At 38.9% G+C, this 15272-nt stretch overlaps 1 protein-coding gene across 1 annotated transcript in view; it reads left to right on the top strand.

Annotated features, from left to right (window-relative positions):
• hcn4 (hyperpolarization activated cyclic nucleotide-gated potassium channel 4) overlaps nt 1-15272 on the top strand; it is a 68835-nt gene that overhangs the window by 24891 nt on the left and 28672 nt on the right. The window contains exons 3-4 of the mRNA XM_040011022.1: nt 7418-7579; nt 10992-11210. Of these exons, the coding sequence (XP_039866956.1) occupies nt 7418-7579; nt 10992-11210 (381 nt within the window). The remainder of the gene's footprint in view (nt 1-7417; nt 7580-10991; nt 11211-15272) is intronic.

Genomic DNA, 15272 nt, shown 5'->3' with positions numbered 1-15272 from the left:
GGTGATGGAACGAAGCACCTTTCATTTCCACTCAGTAGATCTATACAAAAATATTTAAATAAGTGAAATCAACTAATCAGCTCCCTGCTCACTGACCCATTACCTTAGCCAAGGACTGGTCTTTCAGAGATAAGAAAAGCAGGAAGAATAGATTTAATGGGCTATTATTGAGTGCACAATGAGGCTTGCCAGCAACAGTGACAGGTCCTCAACACTCTGAATGAGTCTTTTGCGATATGAATACCCACAGTGGGTTTGCTTAAAAAACTATTACAGTGAAATGTGTAATCCAGCGCAAACCCAAAGGCGCACCTTGGTACAGAGCATAGTCAGGGTGTTTTTTGTGATCTGAGCCCTCCAGGCCTGTTTAGACAGATGATGGAAGGGTGTTCCCTGTGGTCCACTACCAGGCCTACTTTGCATTCTCCTCATGCTCTTTGTCCACCATGACAGTATGCATGAGCATGACATTTTGGTCGAGGCATTTACAGTGAGAAATCTAACCCCTGCCCACAGCCTGTTCCCTCGAATCTGCCATCATGCTGGATGATTAAAAATAACACAGGAGTGCAGGGGTTGATTTAGTTTATAAACTGTACTACTCATCACGGGGAAATCATATCTCAGTCTAACACGGGGAAATGTGGCATGCTGCAATTAGCACAATGAAGGTACTGAACTGTTAACATCCAGTAGGCTACTTGGACACAATTAGAACAATTTGCAGGGACAAGACAGATTGCACTAAAACAGTGTGTTTTCACCAAATATCTGCTATCTATAGAGCATTTTTTTTATGTGTAGCTAAAACTGTGTGCCTTTTAATTGGTCTATGGCATACAAGGCATGTTTTTCTGATGCCATGTCTGCAACATGGCTTCCGAAAAACAATATGAGTGAAGGATTGTGTTTTTTCTCGTGTGTCAAGATACAATCATGCCAAACATTCATCATCATTAGCAGTATGAGCAGCGAACAACAGATGCTTCAGTATAGTGCTACAATGACTGTGTCTGGACAGCTACCATCAGCACCATGGGACAAATGCATCTATTCTCTCACCTGGATCACACTCCTCTCACTCCATCTGTTTGAGATGACTCTGCAGCTGCCTTCATTTTCTCCCTGCCTGTCTGGGCCTGATGCTGTTTGTGACTGTAGTGCCATATTTGATCCTTGTGTTTATTACTTGTTATATTTGTACTTATACAAGCATATGTGCTCAGTAAATAAGTGCCATTTTCTGTAGCGATAAAATGTGCTGATAGTTTGTACTTGACAGTGGTGGTCTTCAGCAGGATTATGGATTTCAGCAATCAAAAAAAATAATTGGTTATAATTGACTAACAGTGTTCGTATTGTTTCTATTGTGAGTATTTAACTTGTGCCATTTTGTGCCTTGAAACACTGGCTTTGGTTAAAGTGGCTTTTCCCAGACAATTACAGCCTCCATTTCAGAGTACTTACAGCCTTTTATACCAAGATCTAGATGAATAGTCAATTATATCTGGCTGCAGGGTGGACATTAATTCCTGATAAAGGATACCTTCTAAGTAGTTCCAGTGAAACGATCTTTTTATCATTCTAAATCAATTTACTTGCATAGCCTGTTTCGAAAGTAGTTAACCAAAGAAACCATGGAGTACTGAAAGCCTCTGTTTACAATTTATTGCAACACATTAAGCTAACTACTAATTAAATACGAAAAATGAGTGGCTTTGTCATTTCTATTAACCTTTTTGGGGAATATGACAAATTTGATGAATGGGATGGATGCAGCTGAAGAAAAATAAATTGAATAAATGGCACTGTACACTGAGAGATTCTAAAAACGAATGTTCTTAAAGTTTGAAACTACACCACTAATGCTTTGAATGCTCCCCGCAGGGGCCTTAAGCTGTTGTTCAATCCACCAAAGCAGCAGGAGTATAAACAACGAAAGCTTAAACAGTCTGGCGGCCATTGTTAACTGTCATTTAACTGAATTCATGACTACCAGCCTCGACTATCCTCATAACTCTGATTGGACCTTGAACTCAGTGTTTCATGATATGCCACTTAATCTAGTAAGAAAATACTGTTCCACATTCAACTCTGTTTGACAGCTTTGCATGCAGGGGAACTGGTAGCTCACCATAGCATTTTTTTTTTATGCTCCAGAGGATGTCAGTCTGATGCGTAATCCACCGACTACTAATCGTGAGGACCCAAATGACTCACACACTGAAAAATGAAGGCTTCTTACAATGGCAAGGCCCAAGGACCCTCAATGTCTAGTTGCAAGTTTTAGGAATTATAATTCAAAATGTTCATCAGACCTTAGAGCACTTTACCTCAACCCAGGGAGTACTATGCAGTCCTAGGCTATGCTGGACTTGTAGCTATATTTCAGTTGCTGTGTGTATTTATTTTGTTGGATGAAAAATGATTCAGTTTTTTATTTTTGTTGATACTATTTAGACTTTTTGGAATTCAGTAATAGTAGTTATGTTTGGAGGAAGGGAAATTGTGAGGATGACCCAAAGATCACCATCCTCATAGTCGGTATGGAAGTGGAAAGATTATTCTTAGGTGATGCTTTTCTGGTACAGGACAACTTCATCACATTGAGAGGCCAGTGGACCGAACCGTGTACTGTAAAATCTTGGATGACAAACTTCTTCTCTTAACTAACTACAAGAAACGTCTTACAGCTGTCCTTTGCAACAAGGGTTTATCCACCAAGTCATATTTTGCTTGAGTATCACATACTTTTTTCACCCAATGACATGTTGTGGATTTTTGGTTGATATCCTGTGTCTCCAAAATGAAACTACCACTAAAATTAGAGAGTGTTTATATCTTTATAAGTGAGCAAACTTACTAAATCAGCAGGGGCTCAAATAATTATTTCACCCACTGTACCTGCCATATTGATGAGTGCCTGTAGCACCAGCTGTTGGGCCATGCAGTACTATCTTTCTAATTTGCAAATCTTATCTCACTGTCAGGAAACCTACATTTTTATTTATTTATTTATTTATTTTGGGGGGGGTGTTGTCAGTTCATTTTCCTGTATTTTTGAAGGTGTTCAGGTTGACCTTCTATAGGTTATGTATTGCATTAGCTAAAAAAAATACAAAAAAATATGAATTTAGAGTATTCTAATGAGGATTGTGAAAACTGAAAAAAAAATGGGATGAAACTGTTGGGTTGTATTTTTTTGCCCTAATCAATCAAAGCGCTCTTGCTTATGCAGATGATGCTGATGCTAATGGTGCCAGGCTCACTCTGTGTTCCTATCAATTAAAAGGAAGTGGTCAGCAATTCATCATCCTCCATGTAACATGCCATGTTGTGTAATGCTCTGTATGCAGAGTGTGTGCCTGCAGATTTGTGTTTGCTTTAAATCCTGAAAATGTACATGATTTATTTTGTACAATTACGCAAAACACAGAGTAGACTTGCTTAACTGTGTGCTGTTTTAATCTAGAAAAACCATTAGAAGTACAGAGAGGATATATACACAGACCTCCCTCTCGCGCCTGAGAATAATGATTTTTTAACCACCTTCTAACAGAACCAATCTTGGGAATAATTTTTGTCATAACTGGAAAGTCTATTCCTGCTTGGCAGGGGTATATTTGAATTGATTACAGCTGTGGAGGGAGATAGGGGAATCACCTTCCTCCACTGACAGTACAGTTTGGGTTACAAACCGGAGATTTGCATTGCATTATCCGTCACAGTTTTCATAGGCTTTATTCTGTTAAAGTGCCAGGGGTCTTTTGAGGGCATATCTACAGTAGGAAAGTAGCAGGAGTTATTGTTGAACAGTAATAAGTCATTCAGGCTGTGGCACAAGATACTGAAGGGAATCTGTCATGCTTTAGAAACATGCTGACATTGCTGAGTTTGATAGTATTCAGTATATTGACAGGTTCAAGGACAGCCTGTATAATAATAAGAGATTTGTCCCAAGAGGAAGTGGTATTGTGCACCAATTTAGATGCTTGCGGTAACAGCTGCTTATCAAGGTTATAATGATGCATTTACATGTAGTTTTTAAAGGGAACACCATAAAAATGTGGCATTATTGGTCCTCAGAATTGGGGACTTAGAAGAGGTAGAAATGTGTTGAGGCTAGGATAACCTGAGGGCAACACAAACTATACATAGAGAACTGGCTGTACTGTATTTTTTCAATGTAAAATTATGAAAATGATTACATTGTAAATGCTATGTCTCTATAGTATTTCAGTTCAACTTCAGTACAGTTCAAATATGGTGGAAAAACTTTCATATGACAATCTAGTTTCCCTTCATTCTAAATATCTGCTACTATAGTGTATCTTTTTTTTTCCAAAATGTGTCATTTGACCGAAATGTGCTTTTCTTTCACAATTACCCTGATGGTAAAGAAGCCTGATCATATCAGACATGACAATTCTAGTCTAAGTCTAAGCAGTTCATATGCTTGTAAGCTTCATATCTCTGTCAGTCCTTCATGTCCTAGGAATAGCATGCTCCGTATTTGAATTTGCATATGACTTTGCGAGTTTTTATAGATTTAAAAGCATCCTGTGTTTTATGAATCATCCTTTTCCTGTCTGGAATACCATTTCACAAATGAAAAATATATCAGACTCAATGCAGAAGATGGAAAGGGCCCCTCATGATTTATTCATTCACACAGAGTGAATTTAACACTTTTAATGTTACGGAAAGCCATTACAGCTCCAGCAGGAAATTTGACATCACACAACACAGCATATTAACTAACGTAACTTATTTATGGCTGTCAGCAACCTTTAACACCGAAAGAGCCATTTGGACCCGGTTTCCATGCAAAAGAAAACACTGGGAGCCGCAAATACTTTTTGACATCTAAAATGAAGATAACACTGTATATATTGTTTTTTACCTTTATGCTTTTTGTGAACAACTAAGGTGTGTTCCTTATGAAATCCATGAAGTGCTACAGAGAAAGTTACATTTTATTTATGTAATTAACACATTTTGAACTCTTAAAGAAATATAACAAAAGGAAAGGCACCCAGCTGAACTAAAATGATCCATGTAGCAAACAAAAACTGTTGTGAGCCGCCACCCTTATATCGCCTTTGGGCTTTTGGAGCCTTGACCTGACTTTTAAAAAATAATTGGAAAAAAAGCACTATGCTGCTAAAAAATGAAAAATAGATATTTGCAAAATTCTGTCTAAATATGTATTTTACCAGGTTAAGGTGTGTGGCGGGGCGTGGTCTGCTGCGCTGCTGCAGGGGAGGTGGACGCACCTGAGCGGGACCCGCAATCACGCCTCGCCGCCTTAACGTCTGTGCTAGCTGTGCTGTTGTGTTGGTGTGTGTCGGGCTGTGAGCTGAAAAGCTACAGCCGGCTGTGTGCGTACAACAACCGTGTGTGAAAAGTGGTCAATAAAGAGATGCTGAAAAGCATGTTCATGCAAACATCGTCGGGTCTGCCGTGATATGTTTACAATGCGACTTCTGCTCTTGAACTTCTGCGCATATTCCATATGCGCACAGCGTCTGCAAATCGGGGCTATATGAAGTCACTTTCATCTTTACGCAGGAGTATAAGCTGTCATCTCTGAGGCGTGAGCGATGTTTGTTTGTAACATAGCTCACAGTGGAGAATAATGTGGATCCGAAGGTCCATAATTGGCCTACCTGGGGTTGAAAGTCTCGATAAATGCACGGCGTTTCGGCGGGTATACCGGCTTCCACGAGTGTGACGCTTATTTTGAGCGATGAAAAAATAATAAAATATAATTTTATTTTTATATTTCAATATCACAATAATCTTCCAATTTAGAAGTGCAAGTTTAAAAAAAGAAGAAGAACTAACATAAATAAAACACACTTCAGCTAAATACTTCTAATTTATTTTCCCAAACCACGAGGACCGCACTATAACCTCATAAGACTTTGTTGTTACACTATCTCTTACCGTATATTACTAAATCTCCATTTGCACTATTTGCTTATTTGCACTACTCTGCCTGGTTTACACTCAATGTCATTTACCCTTACTTGAATATTGTATATTGTATATTGCATAGCTTTCTTGTTATACGTAAAATTGTATTGTATTTATTTAAATTTTTACTTTTTAATTATTTTATTTGCATTTTTTTAATCACTCTCTTATATTTAAATGTTCATTTGCTATTTCATCTAGGGTTTGAGAGTAACGAAATTTCTATTCTCTGTATGTCCTGTACATGTGGCAGAATTGACAAATAAAGTTGACTTGACTTGACTTGACTTGATAAGGACTAAAGAGCCGCATGCGGCTCCGGAGCTAGGTAAATGATTTGGCTTTACTCATGTATAAGTGCTTGAGCTTAAGAAATCCAAAGCAGAGCAAAAAACAAAGATGAGACAGGGTTTGAGAGGAGAGGAGTTTCACTGTGTATCTGCATGTGGACAGACAGAGTGCGTGAGTGAGGATGTCTCCATCCACTTTGAGAGGTACAATTTTCTGGGCATACCTCTGGCTTCATGCTATCTTGTTGACAGAACTAAATTGATGTGATTTGATGGTGCAGCAGCACCCACACTGACAAACATAACACCACTCCCTGCCAGTTTCTTCCTTAACAAAAGCAGAGATAAAATACCCAGATACACTTACATTTCGTATGCCTTCGAATGGAAACAGAAAAATAAACAAACCCAGTGCTTTAGGATCAAATGACTTAGATTAAACTTTCGCTGACATGACATGTCTTAGCTTCATTTCACATTTTTACCTATTGCTAAACAAGAAAGTAAAAATGAAATATCCCCTCTTAAACACAACCCCTTTAAAGGCACCAAGTGTATTTTAATAAGGAGCCAAGTGGTTAGCAATGCACATAGTCTTCAGTGGGATTAAGAGGCTTTGAATGGTTGAGGCCATTAAAATCTACACCAGCCCAGAAGTCCTGGAGCGCCTTATGAGTATCATTAGGATTAACAAACCCAGCCTGTGAAAGCTCTCACCCCAGGAGCATAGCCACCTCTACCCTTGCGCCATTATTGTGTTTGGCTGAGTGCCTGATAAGAGTGATTCAGCAGCACACGATAAAGCTCTGGTCCCAGTTTATCTGTTTAAGCTTTCATTTCACTGGCCATCCCCAGTGAAATATGACAACAGCAAGATCTGCATCCACCAACTCATCTGTGTAAAATAAAAAGCTATGGTTTCTATAGGCTGAGTACAATGGCCTTTGATTCTAATACTGCGAACACATTGCATGGCATGAGCAAAGAATAGAGCCAGAAATCTTTGAAATGCTTGTGGAGGAAGAAAATCTTCTTTGTGCATGTGTGTGTGCTTTGCGTTCTAGAGAGATTTCAGGGATTTGACCATCAGCATGTTGAGTCATCATTCACTAACTCATTTCCTGCTTCCTTCCTCTTCAACTCCTCAGATCTTCCACATGACCTATGACCTAGCCAGCGCCATGGTACGAATAGTCAATCTAATCGGCATGATGCTGCTGCTCTGTCACTGGGATGGCTGCCTGCAGTTCCTGGTGCCCATGCTCCAGGACTTCCCTGCTGACTGCTGGGTGTCCAAAAATAAGATGGTGGTAAGTGCTTCTCCTGCACACAGTCCTCCTGCCTGTTCGAATCAGATTATGCTCTGTCTTATCTTGTCTGTCAGCCTCAGTAATTACTGCTCTAAAACTCTTCAGCTTCCTGGGTAAGACTGCCTTCCATATCTGTCATTTTAAACCCTAAGTCAAATATATTTATCTGCTACATTTGTCCACGTTTATTCAATTTACTGATCATTTTTATTTATTTGGAGCTCTTGACATTTGTCATTATTGTGAAAGGAGGATGTGCATGGAACATTGACTTTCTGAGGGAGACAGCTATCCCTTATCCAATATTGGCTGGATATTGACAGTTTCCAGTGAGCACACATGCTGAGCTTTAATTTTGTTGTTTTGCTGAAACAGCTGCCAGAATAGTGGGTCACCGGAGATCTCTTTTTTATTAGCTCAAGGGAGGGGGCTGCATCACCGTGGATATTCTGTTCACCCAAAACTGATGGTCTCATGTCAACTTGTGACGTTATAGTCATTCAGATATTGTCAGATTTTGGGGGTGAGAAGTGGTCCGATTTCAGAGAATATTCATTACCACGCTGGAGCTTGACCAATATCTCAATCAGCTGATATAATTGCTTGGTATTAGCCTACGGCAACATCAATACTGACTCCAAAAATTCACAATTAGTGCGCTCAAGTCTTCTACAGCACCTTACTAAGGAATCTGATTTCCCAATTAGCAATACCACCTACCCCATATAGGTACACTAGTGAATTCTAGTAGATTATGTACTCACTAAATTCTCAGACTGTGAGACTGCAGTGAAATTTAGACACAAAGGTTCTTACTGCACCACTTACGACTCACTTGCTGAACAAAGCAAGTGAGTAATACTGCGTGACATACCATTTGATTATTTAGCAGTTAGCATTAGCTCTGTTCCCCTGGCTCATTGAAGTGTTTTGTGGTTTTTAGTACTGACAGATATACTGTATGTTCAGTCAGTGAGCTAATCCTGAGTGTCTTTTTAAACCAATTGTCTGTCTTTTGGGCATTTACAATTTTTTAGTATTACAGTTATAATAAATTGCAGCATCTACCTATCATTGGCTTACACTCTTACCAAACAGCCCGAGTAATGAATCAATAGTGAGAGTTTAAACTGATTTCAAGTTTCAGCAGGCTAAAGTTTCATGTGTAAGGGAATATATATTTTCTAGACAGAATAAGTTAAATTGGTTTGACATATATATTATTTTCAGCAGAATTTGATAAATATTTACTACTTATTTATTTACTTCAATAGTTACTAATAAAGTAAACAAAAAAGGAAATATTGAATAACCATACATTTAAGGACTAACAAAAAAAATCGTACACAAAATCTCAGTTTGAAATATATATAAAGCTGCTTCAGTTCAACTGTAAGTTCAGCTCTCTATGCCGGAACAAATGTCACATAGTTGCATTGCTCAAGGTATGATCTATTTGGTTAAGCATGCCTCGCTGCCTCCCTGACATGCTCACTTGTTTCACTGAATCTGCCTCACTTATATTTAAGCATAAGAAACAGCAGATGTTGAAAACTACTGTCCCTTGAGATGTTTCACGCTTAAGATAATTTTAGCTCGTTTTCTAGATGTGTCTCATTGCAGAGATGCACACTCAAAACAGTGGCTCCATTTCGTGGACAGTGTGAAAAAAACCTTTAATCAAGCTCCCAATCTAATCAAACTCTGTGTTTAATTATCTTTTCGAGAAAAGATTGAGATTTCTGTTGCATTGTTCGCTTCCAGTTCTATAGTTTTTTTTAGCCCCTCTTTGCTACAATTATAAATACATTTCACCCCCACTTTGATATTTGATACATTAAGCAAATGTGCAAGCGGTTTATTTTAAGTTACATAAGGCTGAGCTGTCAGGATACATAATGTAAACTGTGGCTCGTGATTAAGGTTCAAAAAGAATGCATGCATTAAGATACAATTTAATGTCTTGCTTTGCGGCACAGAAAACTGGGATATGATTGCTGTGCTAATCTCTTTGTTTTGTTCTGAAAAACATATTTGAACTGTGTATACATTGAAGAATCCAATATAACACCACAGGCTACATAAAAACGCAACAAAGCAAAGCAGATTTAAAAGTCATGTAAAACAAACCAATCAAATTTTCCTGCTATGTGTGAGTATTTTTAGATAAATGTTATTTATTATACTTAATACCAAAGCTTACTTTTACCCAAATCTAATTTAGATGTAAGTCAAATGATTTTCAAATGTAGTAGTGCCATTATCTCTCCATCTCAGTGACTCTAGCATATGACCTGCCAAATTCCTTGTCGCTAGTTGATTTGATGCAGTTCTGACTAGATTATATTTGGGCATTTACTCTTTGTCATGTTGTTACAGCTCAGAGTTCTGTATCCATAACTTCAACTGGCTGCTTCCTAAGACTGCAGCTCCCAAATGCATCCAGTGTAAAGAGGCCCGGAGATGTGAAGGAAAAAGATTCACAATGTACTTACTTTAAATCCCTGTGTGAGGGATGTAGCCTCTTATTAACATCAAAATGGAGTTTGTTTTGTTTCACACAGTAAACACTGTCTAATTAATTGCATTACGTACAACGGTTTTCAATGTGACAGAATAACAAATATATTTTTTTCTGAATTAATTTAAGCCTCAGGGCAGGCATTTCTCTGTTGGAAAGCACCTCGTGTTTTTGCTCACATTACCTGGTAGAAGAAGAGGTTGTTAGTATTGATAACTGTGATTCAGTCATGGTTGGTTTGACTGTCATTCGAATGATTACAGATTTTTTTTTTCTCCTTTTTTTGTTTTTTACAGTAGCTGTCCTATTATCTTGCTAGGTTATCACTCCTTACCTTTCCAGGAGGGCACTAATAAAATTGCTATCAGTCCCGGCTTTTCCACTGTGGAAATGAGTTTGAAAGCAATTTGGACATGTCACCCCCAGGAGAGAGTTGATATTGATTTGCCATGAACCACCACCACCGGGAACTAAAGGAAAAGGGGCAATTTATCTACAAATTAGAAAACTCACAGAGAAATCACATTTTTCTAAATAGCTGACCTACTTTCTGTCATGCAAGCCTCCAGTGTCTCACGCTCTTTCTGCTGATTCCCAGGGCTCTGTTTTAGGCGGCTACCCAAATGTCCGCTTGCTCCAAATGTTTGCATACTGAAAAGTATATTTTACCCTGCCAGCTGCTCTGTACTGGACTGAGAGAGTTTGAAATGGACATCTGCCATTAGTTTTGTCTTAAGTAATTGCATGTGTCTGTGAATGTTCATGGGCTGCCAGGGTGTTCTTTGACCTGAAATGTGCCATCAGCAGCCGCGTTGAGATTGCAAGAGAGCAAGCGAGGAAGTGTTCAGATGTTCTCACCCTAACTCACCCTGTCTCCTCTGTTTCATCTAGAATGACACATGGGGACAGCAGTACTCCTACGCACTTTTCAAAGCTATGAGCCACATGTTGTGTATTGGGTATGGCATGTACCCCCCAGTGGGCATGACAGACGTGTGGCTGACCATCCTCAGCATGATTGTGGGTGCTACTTGCTACGCCATGTTTGTGGGCCACGCCACTGCGCTAATCCAATCTCTGGACTCATCTCGACGGCAGTACCAGGAGAAGGTGAGTCAAGATGACATGCTATCGATGGTTGTGTTGTCTTGATTTACTTCAAAGAGAGGACAGTGGTGTGGATGCAGGATGCTGGCTTGTGCTCAGTTTAATACTCGTTTTTAGCTTTTAATGTAGCAAGTTTAATTTGATTGATATTTACATATGGCCCTAAACTGACTCACAGACAAATACAGTATGACAGTATGGTTCTGCTGAACTGGGGGTTTAACAGTCTAACACTGTGGGCCACAACCCTTCATAGTTAATATAAAAAAATATAGATACTGAAAAGTATGAATTTACATCAGACCTAAAGTATATATGTTTGCCTTTCTGCTTTCTTGTCTGCTCTTTCTCTCACTGTGTGGAAGTGTGCACCCTAGTCAAAAACCTATTTTTAACAACTCTGATGAAACATAATTCAAATTTTATTGGAACATATGACAAGGCTTTACTCTCAATACTAATATGTCATAGATCAGTGATAATGAGCGTCGTCTCATCATCTTTTCATTACAGAAACAGCCTTTTATTCAGGTGAGCTTTAATGGGGTTTTAAATCATTTATCACCCTAAATAAGTATATTTTAGAAAGGCACTAGATATATATTGTGATTTTTTTTCTTTGCCAGCAAAAGTGCAAAAAGCAAAATGGTTAAAAATTTGTCCTCATTTTCTACATAATGTATAGACACAGAAACCCAGATTTCCCTGGTTTAGGGAAAGGAAAGCCCTGATGGCTGCCTATGAAGCCCGAGACATGTTCCACACTGCCATGCCCTCTGTGGGCCCAGCGTGGGCGATAATGAGCTGAACTGCTCGCCTGCCACATTACCCACCGTCTGTAGCGAGTAAGAGACAGGAGAGAACGACCTCCAGGGAATGGAGGCACAAGTTCGAGAGATCGCACCTAAATGGAAGAGGGAAAATGAAAGTGAAAGATTTCAGAGAAAACAGGACCAGGCACACAGGCAGAGGAACAGATTAGCTAATGTAATGTGTGAGCAGGACTTCTTCAAAAGGAGAGAAACTGCACTGGATAAATTAACACTTTGTGATTCTAGGGAATGAGTAACAAATAGATTAATTTCACAGTTAAAACGTTGAAAAATCCAAAAAAGTTCAGCATGTAAATTCATGACTAATACTGATCTGAGAAGCTGTTTAATGAAACGGGGGCAAACCAGCTCCCACCACGACATGTCTGCTCCTCTGTTTTTGAGATGCCATGCTGCCAAGTAGACTGAACAGCTGGTCTGCCTCAGCACCAGTCAGCATGTGCTACAGAAGCCCTTGGCTGCCATTTCTGGGATCGCCCCCTAAGGCGCCTTAAGAATCCCCCAGCCACTTGAAAAGTTTCCCCTGTGTTCCCAACGGTTCCCACAGTGCCTGCGTGCAGAAGCGTTATTACTGCCGACTGCAATTAATTTTTAAGAGTCCAGATTCTCTCATTTATCTTTCCACAAGGCTCAGTGATAACGCATGCTCAGAGTACACTGTCACTGTGTGCTCATTTGGCTCTGGGAGCAAGATAGTAGTGATTTCTACTACACAGCACTGGACCCATTTCTCCTTTCTTCTTATCAGAGTTAGTTCATTCAAAGACATAAACCTTTTTCTCATATCCTGTTGCATCAATTGTGTGACAATGGGATCTGCTTGCTGCAGATTTTCCTTTTCCCTTTAATACCATAATCCACACGCTCAAGAAGCTGGAAATCCATTGGCAATCCATAGAGGTTTGAGAAGTCTGGTGGCTGTTTTCATATGGCCGTTGGGCTGCCATGACAGGGACAGCTGTTCTTGTCTGTGGGGACTCAGACTTCATATAAATCTCCTAGCAGAGCTGCCATCACCAAAGCCAACTGCCAGCCTGCCATCATACAGGAAGTTATTCTAAACATTTTGGTTTGACTGGGTGAGTCAGTGCTCTCCCATAAGCTTGGTTGCATCCCTTTAAATAATCAGGTCAGGGTGTGATGAAAGGTATTTGCATTTTCAGTAAAATTAGTTGACCTTTAAAAACTGTTCACAGTGTGAGGCTTTGAATATGACAAAGATGAGGTTCAACTTAATAATTACAAATAGTGTTAGCCCTACATATTTGCATATGACATGGCAATATAAAATAAAAAGTGGTTGTTCAGGTGTTAGGTATGACATGATAAATAAGAGGAATTAAGGGAAAGAGAGAAATAGGCAACATAAATTAGAAAATATAATGGAAGCTTGGAAATATGCAGCTGTAATATATATGAGGCAAGATCTACAAAAACGTCAACACAATAATCATAACATTCATGTTCTAATTTGAATTTGTTTTAATCACATATTCTGTAATTATAACCTGAATAAAAAAATTGGACATCATAGGCATAAAATACATTGCCATGCATGCACATCTTTGTTAACTCATCAGAAATCAAAAAAAGGACCTCTTTTACTCAACTGTTTCGAAAACGTAATTGAAACACATTTTTTATCACTCAGTTTATTCAAAAACTGGCAGCGTGGTGGTGTGCTAGCTGTGGCCTGAGATGAGATTATATTAAATGATGATCCTAAAGTGGCCATAACATTGAGTCTATCTCTCAATGTTATCTCTGTGAGAGATTGGCGACCTGTGCAGGGTGTATCCTGCCTCTCGCCCAGAGCTGGGATAGACTCCAGCCCAACTGTGACCTTGAATTGGTGTAAAGTAAAGTGACACTTTACAGTCTTCTGTTATGATTTATGATAGTTTACAAAAATCTTTCCTTCAGTCTGATTCACAGGCTTTGCCAATTTTTACAGAAGCCATTTCTGTTGTTTTATGAAATCTCTATCTACATATCTATTTATGGAATGGGATTTCTAAAGCCTTTGAGTATAACACATTTAAGAGGGCTGAAAAACAAACTCTGTTACAGATATGTAGGTATGTATTGTTGGTCTCTTGTAAAAATCACACTGTTTTATACCTAGTTTGGTGTGCTGACTTAAGCGTTGGATAGCTGATTTTGGACCTAAAAACTAAAAGATAATACACTTGGATTCAGTAGAAAATGTTGCCAGTAACTTGTGTTGATTGTTTGAAAGCTGAAAAGGCCCTGTAGTATTTTTCTTTTCTTTTTATTGCTTGGAAGCCTGACACCGATATACCAGCGATGTTGTAAACTACACTGCAAAACTGCATAATTTACATGCACCAACAGTGCAAAGTACTTTGAATTATGACTTATCTCTAATGCAGACACTATGCAGTCCCATTAATCATAATGTGCTTTATGCTTCCTATTACGCAGTTGTACTATCACGAAAAGCTGGATACATGCTCTAGTAAGCAGATATATTGTACTATATGGCTATTGTGATTGTGCTGCAGATGACACTGGACCTGAGCCATCCAGCAAACAACCACATGGCAACAGCACAAATATTGCTCTCACAGTGGGGCCAAAGTAGATACTGACCACTGTTTAATGATTGAAAGAAATGCAATAATGGATCAGTGTTGAGCTGAGCAGCACTGATACCACATTTACCACATGTGCTCTATTTATCAGCTGCTAATCAGTTGTAAAAAAAAAAAAAAAAAAAAAAAAAAACAAACAAAAAACAACCAAAACTAAAAAAAAAATAATAATCAGACTCTTGTTCATATAGCTATATGTCCAAGATGAGAGGCCACCTGTCCAGTTGGCATGCAGGCATGATATCCAAGTAACTGGTCAGATGGACAATGATTAAAAAAAAATACTTTATGCAGGATTCTCAGAAGTGTACACATGGGAAAGAGGAAAGGATGGTGAGGGGAGCTCTGCTTGCAAAGATGGTGAAAATTACCATCAGAAAGCTGGGGTATAATCTTTTCTGAATAGAATTCTATTAAATGTGGCACCATGTGATAAATGGCTGGGCTGTCAGATGCTAGCAAGCAGACTCAAATGAGCTCTTATGAAGCAGGCAGCATGTTAACTGTTACACCAAGTAGAGAGCACAGCAATTACACTACATATTCTGGGAGTTGGGGGAGCTGAATTGTAGTTTTCACTGAGATAAAAATGAATAAATAAATAAATAAAATAAAAT

This window comes from Simochromis diagramma, unplaced genomic scaffold (assembly GCF_900408965.1).
Source record: "Simochromis diagramma unplaced genomic scaffold, fSimDia1.1 OVJJ01000603.1, whole genome shotgun sequence".
NCBI lineage: Eukaryota > Metazoa > Chordata > Actinopteri > Cichliformes > Cichlidae > Simochromis > Simochromis diagramma.
Note: the sequence above shows the minus strand (reverse complement) of the source record. Positions and strands in the feature narration are given on the sequence as shown.